General features: G+C 34.4%; 1 protein-coding gene across 1 annotated transcript in view; it reads right to left on the bottom strand.

The window, feature by feature from the left end:
• Window positions 1-15,206, bottom strand: part of LOC113064000 (A disintegrin and metalloproteinase with thrombospondin motifs 2-like) — a 72,270-nt gene that overhangs the window by 14,066 nt on the left and 42,998 nt on the right. Inside the window, exons 4-12 of the mRNA XM_026234481.1 lie at window positions 11,365-11,567; window positions 7,995-8,078; window positions 6,758-6,914; window positions 6,468-6,573; window positions 5,481-5,624; window positions 5,239-5,371; window positions 3,339-3,452; window positions 2,772-2,917; window positions 2,513-2,688 (exon numbers count right to left, since the gene is read on the bottom strand). Coding sequence (XP_026090266.1) covers window positions 2,513-2,688; window positions 2,772-2,917; window positions 3,339-3,452; window positions 5,239-5,371; window positions 5,481-5,624; window positions 6,468-6,573; window positions 6,758-6,914; window positions 7,995-8,078; window positions 11,365-11,567 — 1,263 coding nt within the window. The remainder of the gene's footprint in view (window positions 1-2,512; window positions 2,689-2,771; window positions 2,918-3,338; window positions 3,453-5,238; window positions 5,372-5,480; window positions 5,625-6,467; window positions 6,574-6,757; window positions 6,915-7,994; window positions 8,079-11,364; window positions 11,568-15,206) is intronic.

Below are 15,206 nucleotides of genomic sequence, written 5' to 3'. Positions count from 1 at the left end.
CTCTGCTTGTGCCTCAATAAACTGTCTTTCTGTTATTCCTCAGCTTCCTGTGGTTTTCCGTAACACATATAACTTAGCCTATATGAAATTACAAATATAACATAGTATACTGTAGATTAAATGACCCCATAGGAGATCTATACAGGTGGAGCTGGGCAAGGTGGAGGGTATTTGAAGTGCATTGCATACGTATTTGAATGTTGAGCAGCAAGCTTATCGGAATGAAAGCAATCATCTGCACTTTCAAGCAACTGTAAACTACATACCCTTACACATGAAATGACAGCTTGATTTTTTTTTTTTTTGTGAAATACTTATAATCAAGCATTAGTCTCAGCCTCAGATGTCATGCCCACGGACCATTAGCTAAAAACTAGAAACACTTCAGGAGCGTTCATGCGATGATGTCATCATCAGATTGGTTAAATGCCACAGGATTTCTGCGAGACGTGTGTGTAGCGTCCTTTTACGTTTCATCTTTAAACAAAAATTCTGTGGCTTCAAACCAGTCTACCGAAACAAGAAAGGTGCTGTGTTTACAACTGTGATGACAAGCTCTTATCAGGATCAACTAAATGCTGGATTTTCAAAAGTATGTGAAATATTTAAAGTTCTCGGCATATAATGTTTAAAATATGTTTGAGAGTTTTACACACCGGCCTGTTATTGTGGCGACATTTCCATGCCGCAAAACTAACTGTGAGTGGTTGTTTGACATGTCTGTCAAACGGCCTCATGGTTAGCGATGGGTACTGAAACCCGGTATTAAACTGGCCCCGGGGCTAAATTATGAAAGACCGTACTATCAGTAAGATCTGACGGTATCGGTTCTGCTTTCGGTACTGGAGGAAAAAAAATGTACTATGTATTTTTGCTTGTTGTCGTGCACATTTAATCTCGCCAAACATTTCTAATGTGCGATCATATTAAGACGTTTGTCCGTGAGATCTGCGTGAACTCTCATGCACGCTGCAGAGGCTGTCTGTCAGTCACACACACACACACACACCACAACGAGCGCACGCACATGCATTAACTGTACGTAAACTCCTGCTTAATAATAAAGAGTGACGATGGCGAAGAGATTTGCTTAATATTATCGTGCACATTTTATCTTACCAAACATTTCTAATTTGCGATCATATTAAGACGTTTGTCTGTGAGATCTGAAAGAACTCGCATGCGCGCCGCGGAGGCTTTCTGTGTGAGTCACACACACACAACAAGAACGAGCGTGGTACACGCATAAGGAAAACTCCCGCTTAATACAAAGAGTGACGATGGCAGAGAGAGCAAAACATTCCAAAGTGTGGTTATACTTCACTAGAGTTAATGCTGACAACCCTCGTTGTCATAAGTGCAAAACAATATTTGCATGTAAGGGCTGAAACACAACCAATCTGTCAAAGCATCTTTCAAAAGTGCATTATGTGTATCACCTGCCTAGCTAGCTCATCTCTGGTTGTTGCCCGATCTACCACAGGTATGTATGCTAAAATCGTTGAATCAACTTTTTTCACGTCATTTAAAACAAATGTAAAATCTCCCTGGTTTGCTAACCTTACGTAGAAATTCAGTTGATTTCTTTTGGGAAAAATGAGAATGAAATCAACATATTGTCTACTTGCTTTTAAAATTCCAAATAAGGAAAAATCAGTATGTAAATGTAAACATTTATTTGGCTAACTTAAATGCACAGCACCTCAAGTTAGTTTACAAAATAGCCAATTGCCACATTTTGCAACCTTTTTATTATATATATATATATATATATATATATATATATATATATAGAGAGAGAGAGAGAGAGAGAGAGAGAGAGAGAGAGAGAGAGAGAGAGAGAGAGATTTTTTTTTTTTTTTAAGCTGCAGCTACTATGAACCAACCAACTCCTCCTAACACCTCTGGTCCAAGACAAGCGTATTATTAATTTTACATAAAAAAAATAAAGAAATAGTAATTCTGTTCTCAACTTGTTATTGAGGACCACAATGGAAATAAGTCCTGGACTTTATTGTGTTTTTATCCTCGATTGTATCTGATGCCTTTTTGTTTTTATGTTAACTGTAAGGCTTTCTTGATATAATTAAATAAATCAAATCAAATTCTTAAAAAAAACACACACACACACACACACAACACAAAGTACCGATAAGAATAACGTTAAAGTACCGGACCGTTAAGCAGTATTGGTAAGAGTAGTAAAACCTTTAAAACCTTAACGATACCCATCTTTACTCATGGTCGGGCCTTGGCCAGTGAAAGCTGCCATGAATTACTATGCAAGACAAATCAAGCATTGACAATAATCCGTCATATTGGTGGCAATGAGGGGCCACCCAAATTAAAACTCAGCTTAGAGCCCCATAAAGGCTTGGGCAGCAAAGAAGTATTAAAATGAAAAATACAAAGCCATGTGACTGTTCCAATGTCTTTTTCACCAGCATAAAATGAGACTGAACAAAAATGGTGTGGAAATAAATAACACTAAATAAATCAGGTAATTTCTCACGTTCAGGATGCTCGTAGGGCAGCCAATGGTGTTTGGTGCCCTCATGCTCAAAGTGAGGGTTCCACATCTCGCACTGCTCCTCTCTAAAGTCAGCTAGGGCCTTTGCACACTCTTCCATGTTGCAGAGCTGGAACTCATAGTTGTTTCCATAACAAGTGCGTCCCCCGTTGGCTGGACTACAACAGAATAGATTTGTTCAAGTCAAAGGAGAAATGTGAGAAGATGAAAAAAACGTTTTCACCGATTTGAAGACACTCACCTTGGGTTGTTACACTCACGAGTGCGGAACTGTACTCCACCACCACAGGTACGAGAACAGGAACCAAACTTGGTCCACTGACCCCAGTGGCCGTCCTGCCTGAGAATGTCTGGCGTAAGCTTGATACAGTGACCCTTAAAACATTGCTAGAGAAATAAAGAGAGAGGGAGAAAATAAAAAGCAAGGAAAGTTTATTTATATAGCACATTTCGTACACAATGGCAATTCATAGTGCTTAACATAAAAGAAAGTAAAATAATCATGAAGAAGAAGAATAATAAAAAAACGTAGGAAATTATTTAAAAATTGACTTATTTTAAATTAATTTAAAACAGTTAAAAATAGAAAATTATTTTACATAAAATACAGTGAATACGTAAAATACAGTGCAATCGGTTCGGACATCGCACAGTGCTCGTTTAATAAATGCACAGCTAAACAGATGAGTTTTGAGTCTAGATTTAAATGTGACTAATGTTTTAAAAGAAAAATAGTATCAGTTATAGTTAGTATTCAGTTATAGTATAGTTCTGGGTATATGCTCATGTTCTGAGTATAAGATCTAACCTTTCCTGCTGCACACTTGGTCCCATCGATAGGAGGGCCCTTCTTGGTCTTGCAGAAGAAAGGGTTCTCGGGGTGGCTGCACCACAGCTGCTTGCAAGGATCGTAGGTGCTGTACTAAAAGAAACAGTCATGCTCGCATTCATATACACAGACCATGTGACCAGCCCAGATTACATGGCCGTATACTGGCAGAGAAATGGGAAAATTGGGAGAAGTCTTGTTTTTTTTTTTAAAAAAAAGTGTTTTTAAATAGTTTTCAGAGATTTTATTGTTTACAGATTAATTACCTGCTTGCACCTGCTTAAACAACATGATTTCTTATTATAGAACATGCTGAAAGTGGGGTCCAGCAGTCCAGAAATATATATTTTTTTCTATTTTGCATTATTTTAAAATGTATCACATTTTTAAACAAATCTTTATTTTACTTTTCATAACAGGAAACCATTGATAACAATGGGTAAAATCTTATTTCATTTTAGAAATTCGTTTCCAGGTATACGATCCTTAAAAATACTGAAAGTACGAACATGCTGTACATGAGAAATGCATCTACGAGAATAATTGATTACTAAAAAGTGAATCATTAATAGTTTAAAAATAATAATTAATATGTAAATCAGACAAATAATGATTAAAATTTTAAAGAAAAATGATTAAAAAATAATAAAACATAACAAAACAAAATTTAGATATTTAAGAAAATAAATAAAAGGATACAAATATAAATTATGACTTACACAACTTAATTTTATATATATATATATATATATATATATATATATATATATATATATATATATATATATATATATATATATATATATATATATATATATATATATATATATATATTATTATTATTATTATTATTATTATTATTATATGGTTACCATAACAATTTTAGATAAACAAGAAGAACTGAAATCTGATGATTTTTATCTCCAGAATGATTTAAGAATAATCCAAAGAGCATCTGGGCAGTGTTGTTTCAAAAGACATACTGTATGATTGTCTCTATAAATAGTTACATTAGCAATGTAATAATTTGATTACATCTGATTAGTCACCTAGAAATACAGTGCAAAATCTTTAATATTTGTAATTTTATTAAAGCTACGTTCACACTGTCAGTTTTTGGGATTGACAACCACATTTACTTGCAGGTGTGATTCTCGAAATGTCCCGTTCACACAGCGGCTTGCAGTAGCGTTTTGAATACTGTCTGTATGAATGTGCAATGGGAGTCAAGTCAGTATTCCCTACACTTTTAGAAAAAATAGGTACAGAAGCTGTCACTGGGGCAGTACCTTTGACAAGACAGTGTCCAATCGAGCTGTGAGCATTTGAGTTATGCATAGAACAAAAAACTGAAGGGAGCACCTCCAGTGGATGTAAACCTTCAGATGACACACAGCTCATATCTGCATCTCTGTAAGTTGATGAAAACCTGTAACACATGGTAGACAAGTGCAGAGCCACTCTCGCAGTGTATGATCTTATAGACAGCTAGCTGTCTAGTCTTGTTCCATTAGCCCAGCAAGTTTTCTGAGAGCATGAGTCCTGAAAATGTATGAGTGTGAGTTCGGTTATAGAATGTGGTTGTCGATTCCTGTTAATAATGATACTGTGTGTAAACATAACCATATTAAGGACTCAAACACAGGACTGACACCCATATTCTGCTGCTGTATTTTCTCTGTTTGAAATTTTTAAAAAGTTAAACTTTATTTACATAAAAATTATGATATTTTTAGTATTATCTCATTATCCTAACTTGAACCCAGTATGCTGCATTACCAGGTTTACTAACTATTAACCTAACTAGTTGATGTGTTTGAATGTGGAGTGAGATGGCATGTCAGGTTGGCTGGAGTAACGAAGTCTCTCTTTCACTTACCGCAGTGCACATCATGTAGCCCATGCCGAAATCAAAGCGGCACTGGTCATCCATAGAGTAATGCAGACCAGGCAACTGGGGTAGAGTGGGCCACTCATGATCAAAGGGGTCGTCACGGAGACAGTCATATGTACTGCATGAGTTATAGTACTATCTTAGAATTTGTAATCAAGGAACCAGATGAATAATAGAATATATTCATATGTTACAAAGCAGGAAGCCACCAAAACCAAGTAACTCACTTGAGGTATCGCCTGAGCTCCTGTTGACTGCATCGGGACCAATGAAAGCGGTGGAAGGCTGCTTGAACCAGAGGAGCCATTATACTGCCCATTGGAACCTCATCCCCACATTCATTCGCCTGGCCATCATGCTCCATCCCCAGTCTGAATATATAAAAAAAATTAAAAATATGCACTAACTCTATGCAGTTATCTTCTGTGCTGAATGGAAATGTGGGTGAGGGAAAGCATGTATGTAACAAATAATATATTATGTATATTTTTATCCAATGTATTATATAATGTTCCTGTAGCTCAATTGGTAGAGCATTGCGTTATTAAGCGCAAGGTTGGGAGTTATATTCCACAGGAACACATGATAGGTAAAAATTAACCTGAATGCACTGTAAGTCGCTTTGGAGAATTTAATTTAATTTAATTATGTATTCAGATATATTTTATTATATATACACACACAACATCTTCATTGTTTGCAGTGATATATAAAATATGATCAAATATGTAGAAATATAAAATCATTATATTTCAATATTTTCAATATAGTAACCTTCTTATTAATGGCTTGGATTTTAAATAATTACCATATTTTTCGGACTATAAGTCGCACTGGACTATAAGTCGCACTGGACTATAAGTCGCATTTATTTAGAACCAAGAACCAAGAGAAAAAATTACCGTCTACAGCCGCGAGAGGGCGCTATATGCTGCTTAGTGTAGACTGCAGGAGCACTGAGCAGCATAGAGCGCCCTCTCGCGGCTGGAGACGGTAATGTTTTCTATTGGTTCATTTCTCTTGGTTCATTTCTCTCGGTTCATGTCAAATTAATTTTGATAAATAAGTCGCACCTGACTATAATCCAGAAAATACAGTAGTGGTTTTGGTTGAACTACTAGTATTTGAACTACTTTAAATTATGATTAACTTGGGGCTCGAGCTTCTTCAACAATGTTCAGTGGTGGCATATTATGGTGGAAAGTTTTTCTCACACATGTCCTGTCTCATGGGCCACAACAAAAGCTGACGAGAAGCCATCCTCATGGTTCAGAGTGCAACTTCTCACAGGGTGACACATTCCTGTAACAGGAGCATAACCTGCAAAGAGAAGGAAGATAAATCGTTGTCAGCGGTTGTATGCTGCATTAAATTGCGGTAAGTTTGCAATTTACTATTCCAGTTACACCAATTTCAATTGGTCTGCATATCTGAGATTGTTGATGTACTGTACATGCATCATGTTATGTTTACATGTAAATTCATGGAGTTTCAAAAGTATTACCTTGCATGCCAGTGGGCCCAAACTCTTGTCGGGTGAGGAAAATGGCATGATCGTGGTATTCTGCATCATTCTTGTCCTCTTTTTGCTGCAGGAAGGCCCAGCGACAGACATTCTCCAGACTCTGAGCAGCATTGCCCAGCTCAATCAAACTCATGGACTAACAAAACCAACACAAATCATAGGTTAATACATGACACCATTAACTGACACATTTTTTATTTAGTTTTTTGAATTTAGAAACCATTGTAGAATCCAAGAAAAAAAGAGGACTTGATCAAAATCTAATTTAATTTACATAGAGTATTAGAAAGCTTAAAGGGGTCATATGACGTTGCTAAAAATAACATTATGTTGTGTATTTGGTGTAATGCAATGTGTTTAAGTGGAAAAATTATTTTCCACATAATGTACATTATTGTTTCTACTCTATGGCCTGCCTTTCTGAAAAGTGTCGATTTTTACAAAGCTCAGCGTTCTGAAAAGCGAGGTGCATGCTGATTGGCCATCTATCCTCAAGCGTGTGACGGAAATGTTAAGCCCCTCACCTTACTGTGTTGCTGTGTATAGATTTGACGAGGCAACATCAATAAAACCCATTACAAATGAGGCTTTTGTTGCATCCAGTGGGGACATAATTACTGATTATAATGACGTATACTGTCTTTTTATGTGTTGCGTTCAGTCTTAACTTTATAAAGAATATCTCTTTGGATTTGAGAATTTAGTCTTTGCAACTTTAGGGATCCTATCTATGCACAAACAACTTGTAACACTCCAAAGAGAAAGGAAAATGTTAAATTGCATTATATTACCCCTTTAAGCCAAATTGATTCATGTTATAATAATTTCTACTTACTTTTAATTCATACATTTCTATAATTTCTGAGTTACTGTATCATTTTGACCGGGTGTTTTCAAGAGAAATCTTCTGTAATTTTCGAAAGTTTGATTTTAGATGTCTAAATAATTTTAATCTTTTATTAGTAAAAATCAAAAGTGGCCCAAATAATAAAGAAACTTAAACCTGCTGGATTGAACTTTGGGACCACTTTGTATGACTACAAAATTGTTTTTTTGTAGGAATACAAAATTACAAAATTGTTACATCCATTACAAAATAAATTCAAAAACCCAACTTTGAAACTTTCTTGGCTACAGTGGTGAAACAAAATATATACTTCAATACAATCTCTGTTGGCCGGCTACTGGTGAAGGAAGCTAGCTGATGCTGTCTTACCTTGTAGGAGCAGAGCATCATGATTCTAACCAGGACAACATTAATATGGGCACCCAGGGAGCTGTCCTGATAAATCTCATTCACCTGTGGAACAATTCATAATAAAAAACAAAGGATAAACAAGCAAAAAACACAAACATAGCCTTACTACACACTGTCACAGTGCCAGAGGCGATTTGAGAAGTTTAACAGGAAAAGCAGAGTTTACTGGCTGTGAGCTGAAAAACGCACAGCACTTAGTCACATTGAGAAGGATTTAAAGGTCAACCCTAAGTGATCATTTACTGGTGCTCGGACATGTTTCCAGACATCTATATATTTGCGGAAGCGTAATGTCTATTATACATTCAGATTTAAATATATATATATATATATATATATATATATATATATATATATATATATATATATATATATATATATATATATATATATATATATATATATATATATATATATATATATATATATATATATATATACACACACACATATATATTTGTAGATAAATATCTGTCAGTTTGAAGGTATGGCTACACAAGACTATGGCTGATTAGATCTGATACATGTTGCCCTGAGCATGTAAGATATGCTTCTGTTGTGTGAATAGGCATACATAAATTCCCTAGGAAATCAAGGCAGGTGGTGCTGGGGGAGATGAAGGGTTTCTCTGGTACACTCTAACACACTGCAGGATCAGAGAGAGATTATTTTTTATTTGTTTTATACAGCTGTATTTACTCAGTGCAACTCATAACATCGAAGTGAAAGATATAACACCAGCAAGTCAGAGAGAGAGAGAGAGAGAGAGAGAGAGAGAGAGAGAGAATCACTGAATTGAAAAAAAAGGCATCCCTTGTGTCACTATTTCGTTGAACCACCTTTTTGCTTTAATTACAGCCTTTAATTACTAGTGGATTAAACTAGAGGAAGTTTAAAAATCTGATTCTGTTTATGGAAAGCAGATACTCAGCAAAAGAGAGAAATTCTACCTATAGTTTCCACTAAAACACTCAAACCCTCACCAGAATGCATAAAGATACAATTAGATGCCTATTCCTTATCATACCACTCCTTTTGACAATAAAACTAAACGGTCACACTTTAGTTTATCAACTAACTGTTAACTACAACCTTTGCCTTGATAAACTCCTAATTTGCCGCTAATTAATAGTTAGTAAGGTAATTTTTAAGTGTAGGATTAAAAGATCTAGAATATGGTCATGCAGAATAAGGCATTAATATACTTATGCTTTATAAGTTCAATTAAATGCATCTTTACTGGTATAGCACTTTTCACATTACAAATCATTGCAAAAAAGCTTCACAGAAAAGTGAAGTACAAATAAACAGCAAATATGCTAATTTGCTAATAAGCAACTAGTTAATAGTGAGAACTGGACGGTAAAATAAAACATTATCAACAAAAAAAAAAAAAAATGAAAAGAAAAAAAAAACCTTTAACCAAACTGTGAGTTTGTATGTATTTGTAAATTAAATGCAGTATTTAATTTGATATTATTTATATATATATATATATATATATATATATATATATATATATATATATATATATATATATATATATATATATTTATGTAACCTGGCACATAAATGACTATTATCACATACTCTCGTTTTTATTCTGGTCTCTCCCCCACACACAAACACACACACCATACTAATCACCTTAGCAGCGAGTCTCTCATTAGCACTGGCCCTCTCCAAGACCCTGTCTGTATTTTATTAGTCTAGATCTCTGCTTGTAGCTGGCAGGTAGCTAATTAACGTATAAGAGGCCAAAGTGCCAGAAAATCATTAGGACTAAATTAATAATGCAGCAAGGTCTTCCATCGGAGCTTGTCTTCTGCTTGGGAACAGGACCGCCATCCAGACAAAAGTGAACTGTGAATGAGGGAGTTACGAGGATGGAGGAATGTAAGTTGTAAGACCTTATAGTCACTTAAATGTCACATATAACTATAAGAATGACAACAGCTCTAGCTACACAAATAATATTTTGCGTGTTGTTTCATTTCAAAATGTCAAATCGCCACAAGGTCCAATAAAAAGAATATTAGAGTAAGTGTTTTTTCTTCAGTAGCTTTATTTGTGCTTCAAGCAAACTTGTATAAAGTTTATATGTACTGTATAACGTTAGCTACCCCCCCCCAAAAAAAACTACTAGTTTATTATTATTGTTAATTATGAGGTTTGTTACCATCCCAGCAATGCATTTAAAGTATTACATATTTTCAAGTAGACTATGGGACATTGCTCAGCATTGGGGAAGGTTTTTTTTTTTTTTTTTTTTTTGCGAAAATGAGTCAAAATTGAATAAGAAAAACGGAGGGAAAGGCATAAAATGTTTTGTTGTGCGGGTTTGGCAGCAAGATCATTGCGAGTCCGGTCTTTTTTAAGGAACTCAAGTACATCAATCTTTCAGTTAGGAAACCTTGTCAAGGTTGTGGATGTAATTTCCTGACTCAGAGTAGTTTTCAGGGAGACAGATGGAGGTTTGGATCAACTTCCAAGCGTCAAGCCCTAACATACACAAGTAATGCTAATTTTCTGTTTGAGTTTAAAGTAATTTGTGTAAATGTCTGTTAAAATCAATTATTTATTGTAAATAACCATAGCACTGTCTGAATTGTGATGTTGAGGGAGATCTTTTGGGAAAAGATTTGTATATATTAGACAGAAAACCAATAGGTTCCTGAGGTAAAAATTACTGGCCATTTAGCTAACATTTAGCAAATGACATTTAGTTAACTTTACAATGTAACTTAGTAGGAGGACACTTTCCCATAAAGTTAAAGTTACAAAAGGGGGTTTTAGCATCTATGAAATATAAAAAACATTTTGTTTTCATACACTCTTAAAAATAAGGATTCTTGATTCACATTTATTGTTCCATGAAAAACCTTTTATATTCACATAATCCATTGCACAAAAGGTTCTTTAAAATGGAATTGTTTATTCAGATTACTAAAACGGAAAAAAATAGGTTTTTTAAGAACAGTTCAGAGTAAGGTTCTTTGGGGAACCTGTTGCATTTTCTATTGCATTGCTACAAAACCCCTCTTTTTGGCACTTTTATGTGTTAAGAACATTAAAATAACCCTTTTTCCAGAAGCTTTTGTGCAATGCAGAGGTTCCATGGATAAAGGTTCTGCATGGAATCATAGAAGACAATAAATAACCTGTATTTTTTTAAGAGTATGGAAAACATTTACGATTTGTGTGTTACGATATACAGTAATGCATATGATGTGCATATGATAATAGGCTATGAAGGTCATCTCAGTACCATAACCATTAGCATCCACCTCAAGCTTAAAATCTTTCTAATGGGGTTTGGAAAACTTACAATGTTCATGAGGGTCAGGAGGTACTTCTGGATGTGCTCTCTGCCATGAAACACCACTACAGAGCAGTCCACACCCAACAGAACCTCGATGTTAAAGATCTCATCTTCATACGTCTCTCTGCGTGTTCGCGAGTTGCTCTTTATTTTCTTCTTAACATGGTGGGGTAAATACTCCAATCCAGCATGGTAACCCAGAGGGGAACCTGCAAAGCAAAGCACATGATTAAATAACGTTTAAAGAGGCCAAATCATGATGAAACAAACTTTTGAGTAATATAAAAAAATACTGTAAATTTCCGAACCAGAAGCCGATCATAGAGGGGGAAAGTATTAAATAATAAAAACAGTAAGATATGTCTAGTTAAAATGCAACATCATGAAGATGGCAAATTTAAATGAGCCATGAAAACTAAAATGCAAACTGTATATTTTTCATACTGTAAATTAAGGTCATTTTTCAGCCCATACTTAATTTGAAAATAGCTGCACAATGATAAACAAAAACAGTTGCAGTATATTTCTCAGTTCATTCAGCAGGTTCTCTCTCTCTTGTCATCTAATACACAGCACAGACACTTTCTCAACTCCAAAAGCTTTCATGTTCAGACTGGGTGCCGCTGAGGCATGTCTCTCAGGCACTGTCTGTGCCAAAACTGCTCAAGCGAGGGACAGCGTGGAGTGAGAGAGAACTAAAACGGATGTCAGGCATTAAAACATTACAATACAAATTCAGTGATACTAAAAACTACAATTAGCCTATCATATTTATTTACCATGGTATTTGCATAATACTTGGAACTTGGAATTGTGTCCAAAACATTTTTTAAGTCATTGCTATGTGCTTGCTTACTTCAGTCTGTTTGTTTGGAGAGAACGTAATGTTTCTTTCCAAGGTGATGAATGATACAAAGTGATTATGATTACAAATTATGATTACAATACATGTATGATTACAATACAGAGGGCTAAGCAAGAGGGGAATCCTGTATCCAGAGCAAAGGGTCAAAACGCTAGGGCAAGGTAAGAAAAAAGACTAAACTATGAACTAGAAACTAAGATAAGACTATGAAAACTAGAAAATGAAACAAGACAATGGAAACTATAAACTGAAACAAGAGTATGAAAACTATAAAACAAGACTATGAAAACAAACACTGAATGGCTTGGGATCGCAACTGAGAGGGATATGTGCAGAACAATACTTGGCCGTGTCCAATGCTTATAAAGTGTGCCTGATGATTGTGCTGTGTGTGTGTGATTGGTCTCAGGTGCTTGGTGTGATTGTTATCAGGTGAATGTGATTGGTGCAATGGAGTATGGGAAATGTAGTCCAGGGTGTACTGTGTAGTGTGAGAGTCTGTAAAAAGTATAACACTTGCCGTCTAACATACTGTATGTCATTACAGTTTATTAATATAGCTCCGAATCGAGGGAGATTAATGAATGTTCCTAGTTTTGGAAGAGGCAAAGCAGCGTACATATTCTCATAAACTTCTCGTTTAATTTAAAAATAAAATAGAATTTGATAAATGTCTTTCTAAACAAGCACAGACACCCTGATAAATAAACCAAATGGGAAGTCAAACAAATGCACCATAAAAATCAGTTATGTTTACTGCCAAAACCACAATCATTTATGAGTGTAAATGCTGCAAAAGAAAATCAGCTAAACAAATAAATGTATGAAATCCTAGACAAATTCTATAAAAACTAAAATTTAGAGCAAGATATACAATCATCTTACAATGTGTATTATCTCAAACCTGACAAATTTACATAAAAATTGGTCATGGGCTTTGTTTGTGCAATAGACATCTGTTTTGCACTTTCCATTCATCACTCTGTGTCTCTGGAAACACATATCACAAGAAATGAACTAGTGGAAAAACCAAAGCTGGTCTGTGTCACTCATATTGGAGTTTTCCACATGGAGTCAAATTAGTCTTTGAAAAACAAGGACTAGTAAGTCAAGGTGACATGTGAATGTGCCTCTAGTACTGGAAACAAGGACTGAGGCAATTACCAGGACATCAACACAAAAGTCCAGAGTCAAAGGTTAAGTATTAGCTTAGAATGAAAATTATTTTTAAAGGAGAATCAGCACTGACTATGAGGAGCACCTACTCTAGCTACAAACAGTGTTGTTAATAAATTATATTTCCCAGCATTGTAACAGTAGTTCAGCTATTTTCCTCATTTTCACAACTTACTTTGCAAGTAAGAAGCTTTATCAAATGATATTCTTATTTGAGGTAATAAACAAACACAGTCACCTAAACTTCTTCACTTTCATACAGTGTTGGAAAGTCTGATTTATTCCAGTAAACTGGTTCATCCTAAATGGTACACTTTCTCATATTGTTGCAAAATCTGATTATTTCTAGTGAATACGTTTATTTAGATGGTTTATAAAACAGAATCACAAAACTGATTTACAGATTCCAGATAACAGATTCTCCAGACACTGACAGAAAACTTGTATATGGGTGAATATTGTGAAAAAAAAAAAAGAAAAAACATATATATTTTAATATTTTTATACTATGTTCAGTTACTCAAAGATTTTATTGTAATGGTCAGATACTTTTTTAGTGAATACGGTTGTTAAATTGTTCATCTATTCTAAAAGTACAGATTCACAACTCTGATCCACAGATCATTGTAGGCTAAAATTATAATCGACTGTTTATTAGATGTTTTTGTTATATTTCATATAAATTTACCTGTACAAGCTTAATATTGTCACCCTAATTGAGATTCATCCAAACCTCTTTATTGCAAATGACTTATTTGATTCTTCTGGTACTGTCAAAAAAATAATAATATATATATATATATATATATATATATATATATATATATATATATATATATATATATATATATATATAATAATAATAATAATAATAATAATAATGTATGCTGTACCTTAAAGTTTTAGTTTGTAGTATTGTTTCAGTTTTAATTCAGATTCTTTCTAGTGAATACACATGTTTAGACAGTTCATCTAAATAAACAAAATCCCAACACTGATTCAAAGATTGCAGTACCTATAGGCAAAATTTTTACTCGACTGTATCCTAGGTATGTTTTTTATTGTTTTTAATATAAATTTACCTATTCACATTTAATACTGTCACCATAAATTATGTTTGTATCAGAAAAAAAAGATAAATTGATAATAATAATTGATAAATGATTGGATTTTTTTTAATTGTATTTTATTTATATAAACATATTGGCCCTTACATGTAACTAAAATATAATACGCCTTTTTTTTGTTTGTAGCTTGTGTAGATTAAGGTAAAACCATGAAGTGACAGTAAAGTAGCACTACTACAATACTATACTCTCATTGTTACAGTCAAATGAGTATCATAATGTCAGCTGACACCCAAATGAATTCCACACTCATCGTATTTCAACAGCATAGTGCCAAAGTTTTTTTTTTCTTTGCTATTGACTATAAATAAAAAGTTACAAACAAGCATCTTGTGTTCTGCTTGCCATTCCGAGAGACCAGGTCTGCTCCCAGTAATCCCATGACCTGAAGTCATTGCCATTTCATCTGTAGCTGGGGTTTCCACTGCCTGCCTGCAAGGAACAATGCTGTATAGAATAATGATGAAGTCTGAGCAGTCAATAACTCTCGCCAATTATCATAATTATTCGAATCAATGAGTGCTGGGCTTGTCATTTTTGACATATCAGGCCCACAAGTGTTATTTGTATTCAGGAAACGGAATCATTATGAAAAACTCCAAAAACTGATAAAAAAAAAAAAAAACGGAATATTTTAGAAGCTTTCAAGTAGACCTTTGCTTTGAAAATGAAATCAAAGT

This window comes from Carassius auratus, chromosome 46 (genome assembly GCF_003368295.1).
Source record: "Carassius auratus strain Wakin chromosome 46, ASM336829v1, whole genome shotgun sequence".
Taxonomy (NCBI): Eukaryota; Metazoa; Chordata; class Actinopteri; order Cypriniformes; family Cyprinidae; genus Carassius; species Carassius auratus.
This window is presented reverse-complemented; position numbering and strand designations above follow the sequence as displayed.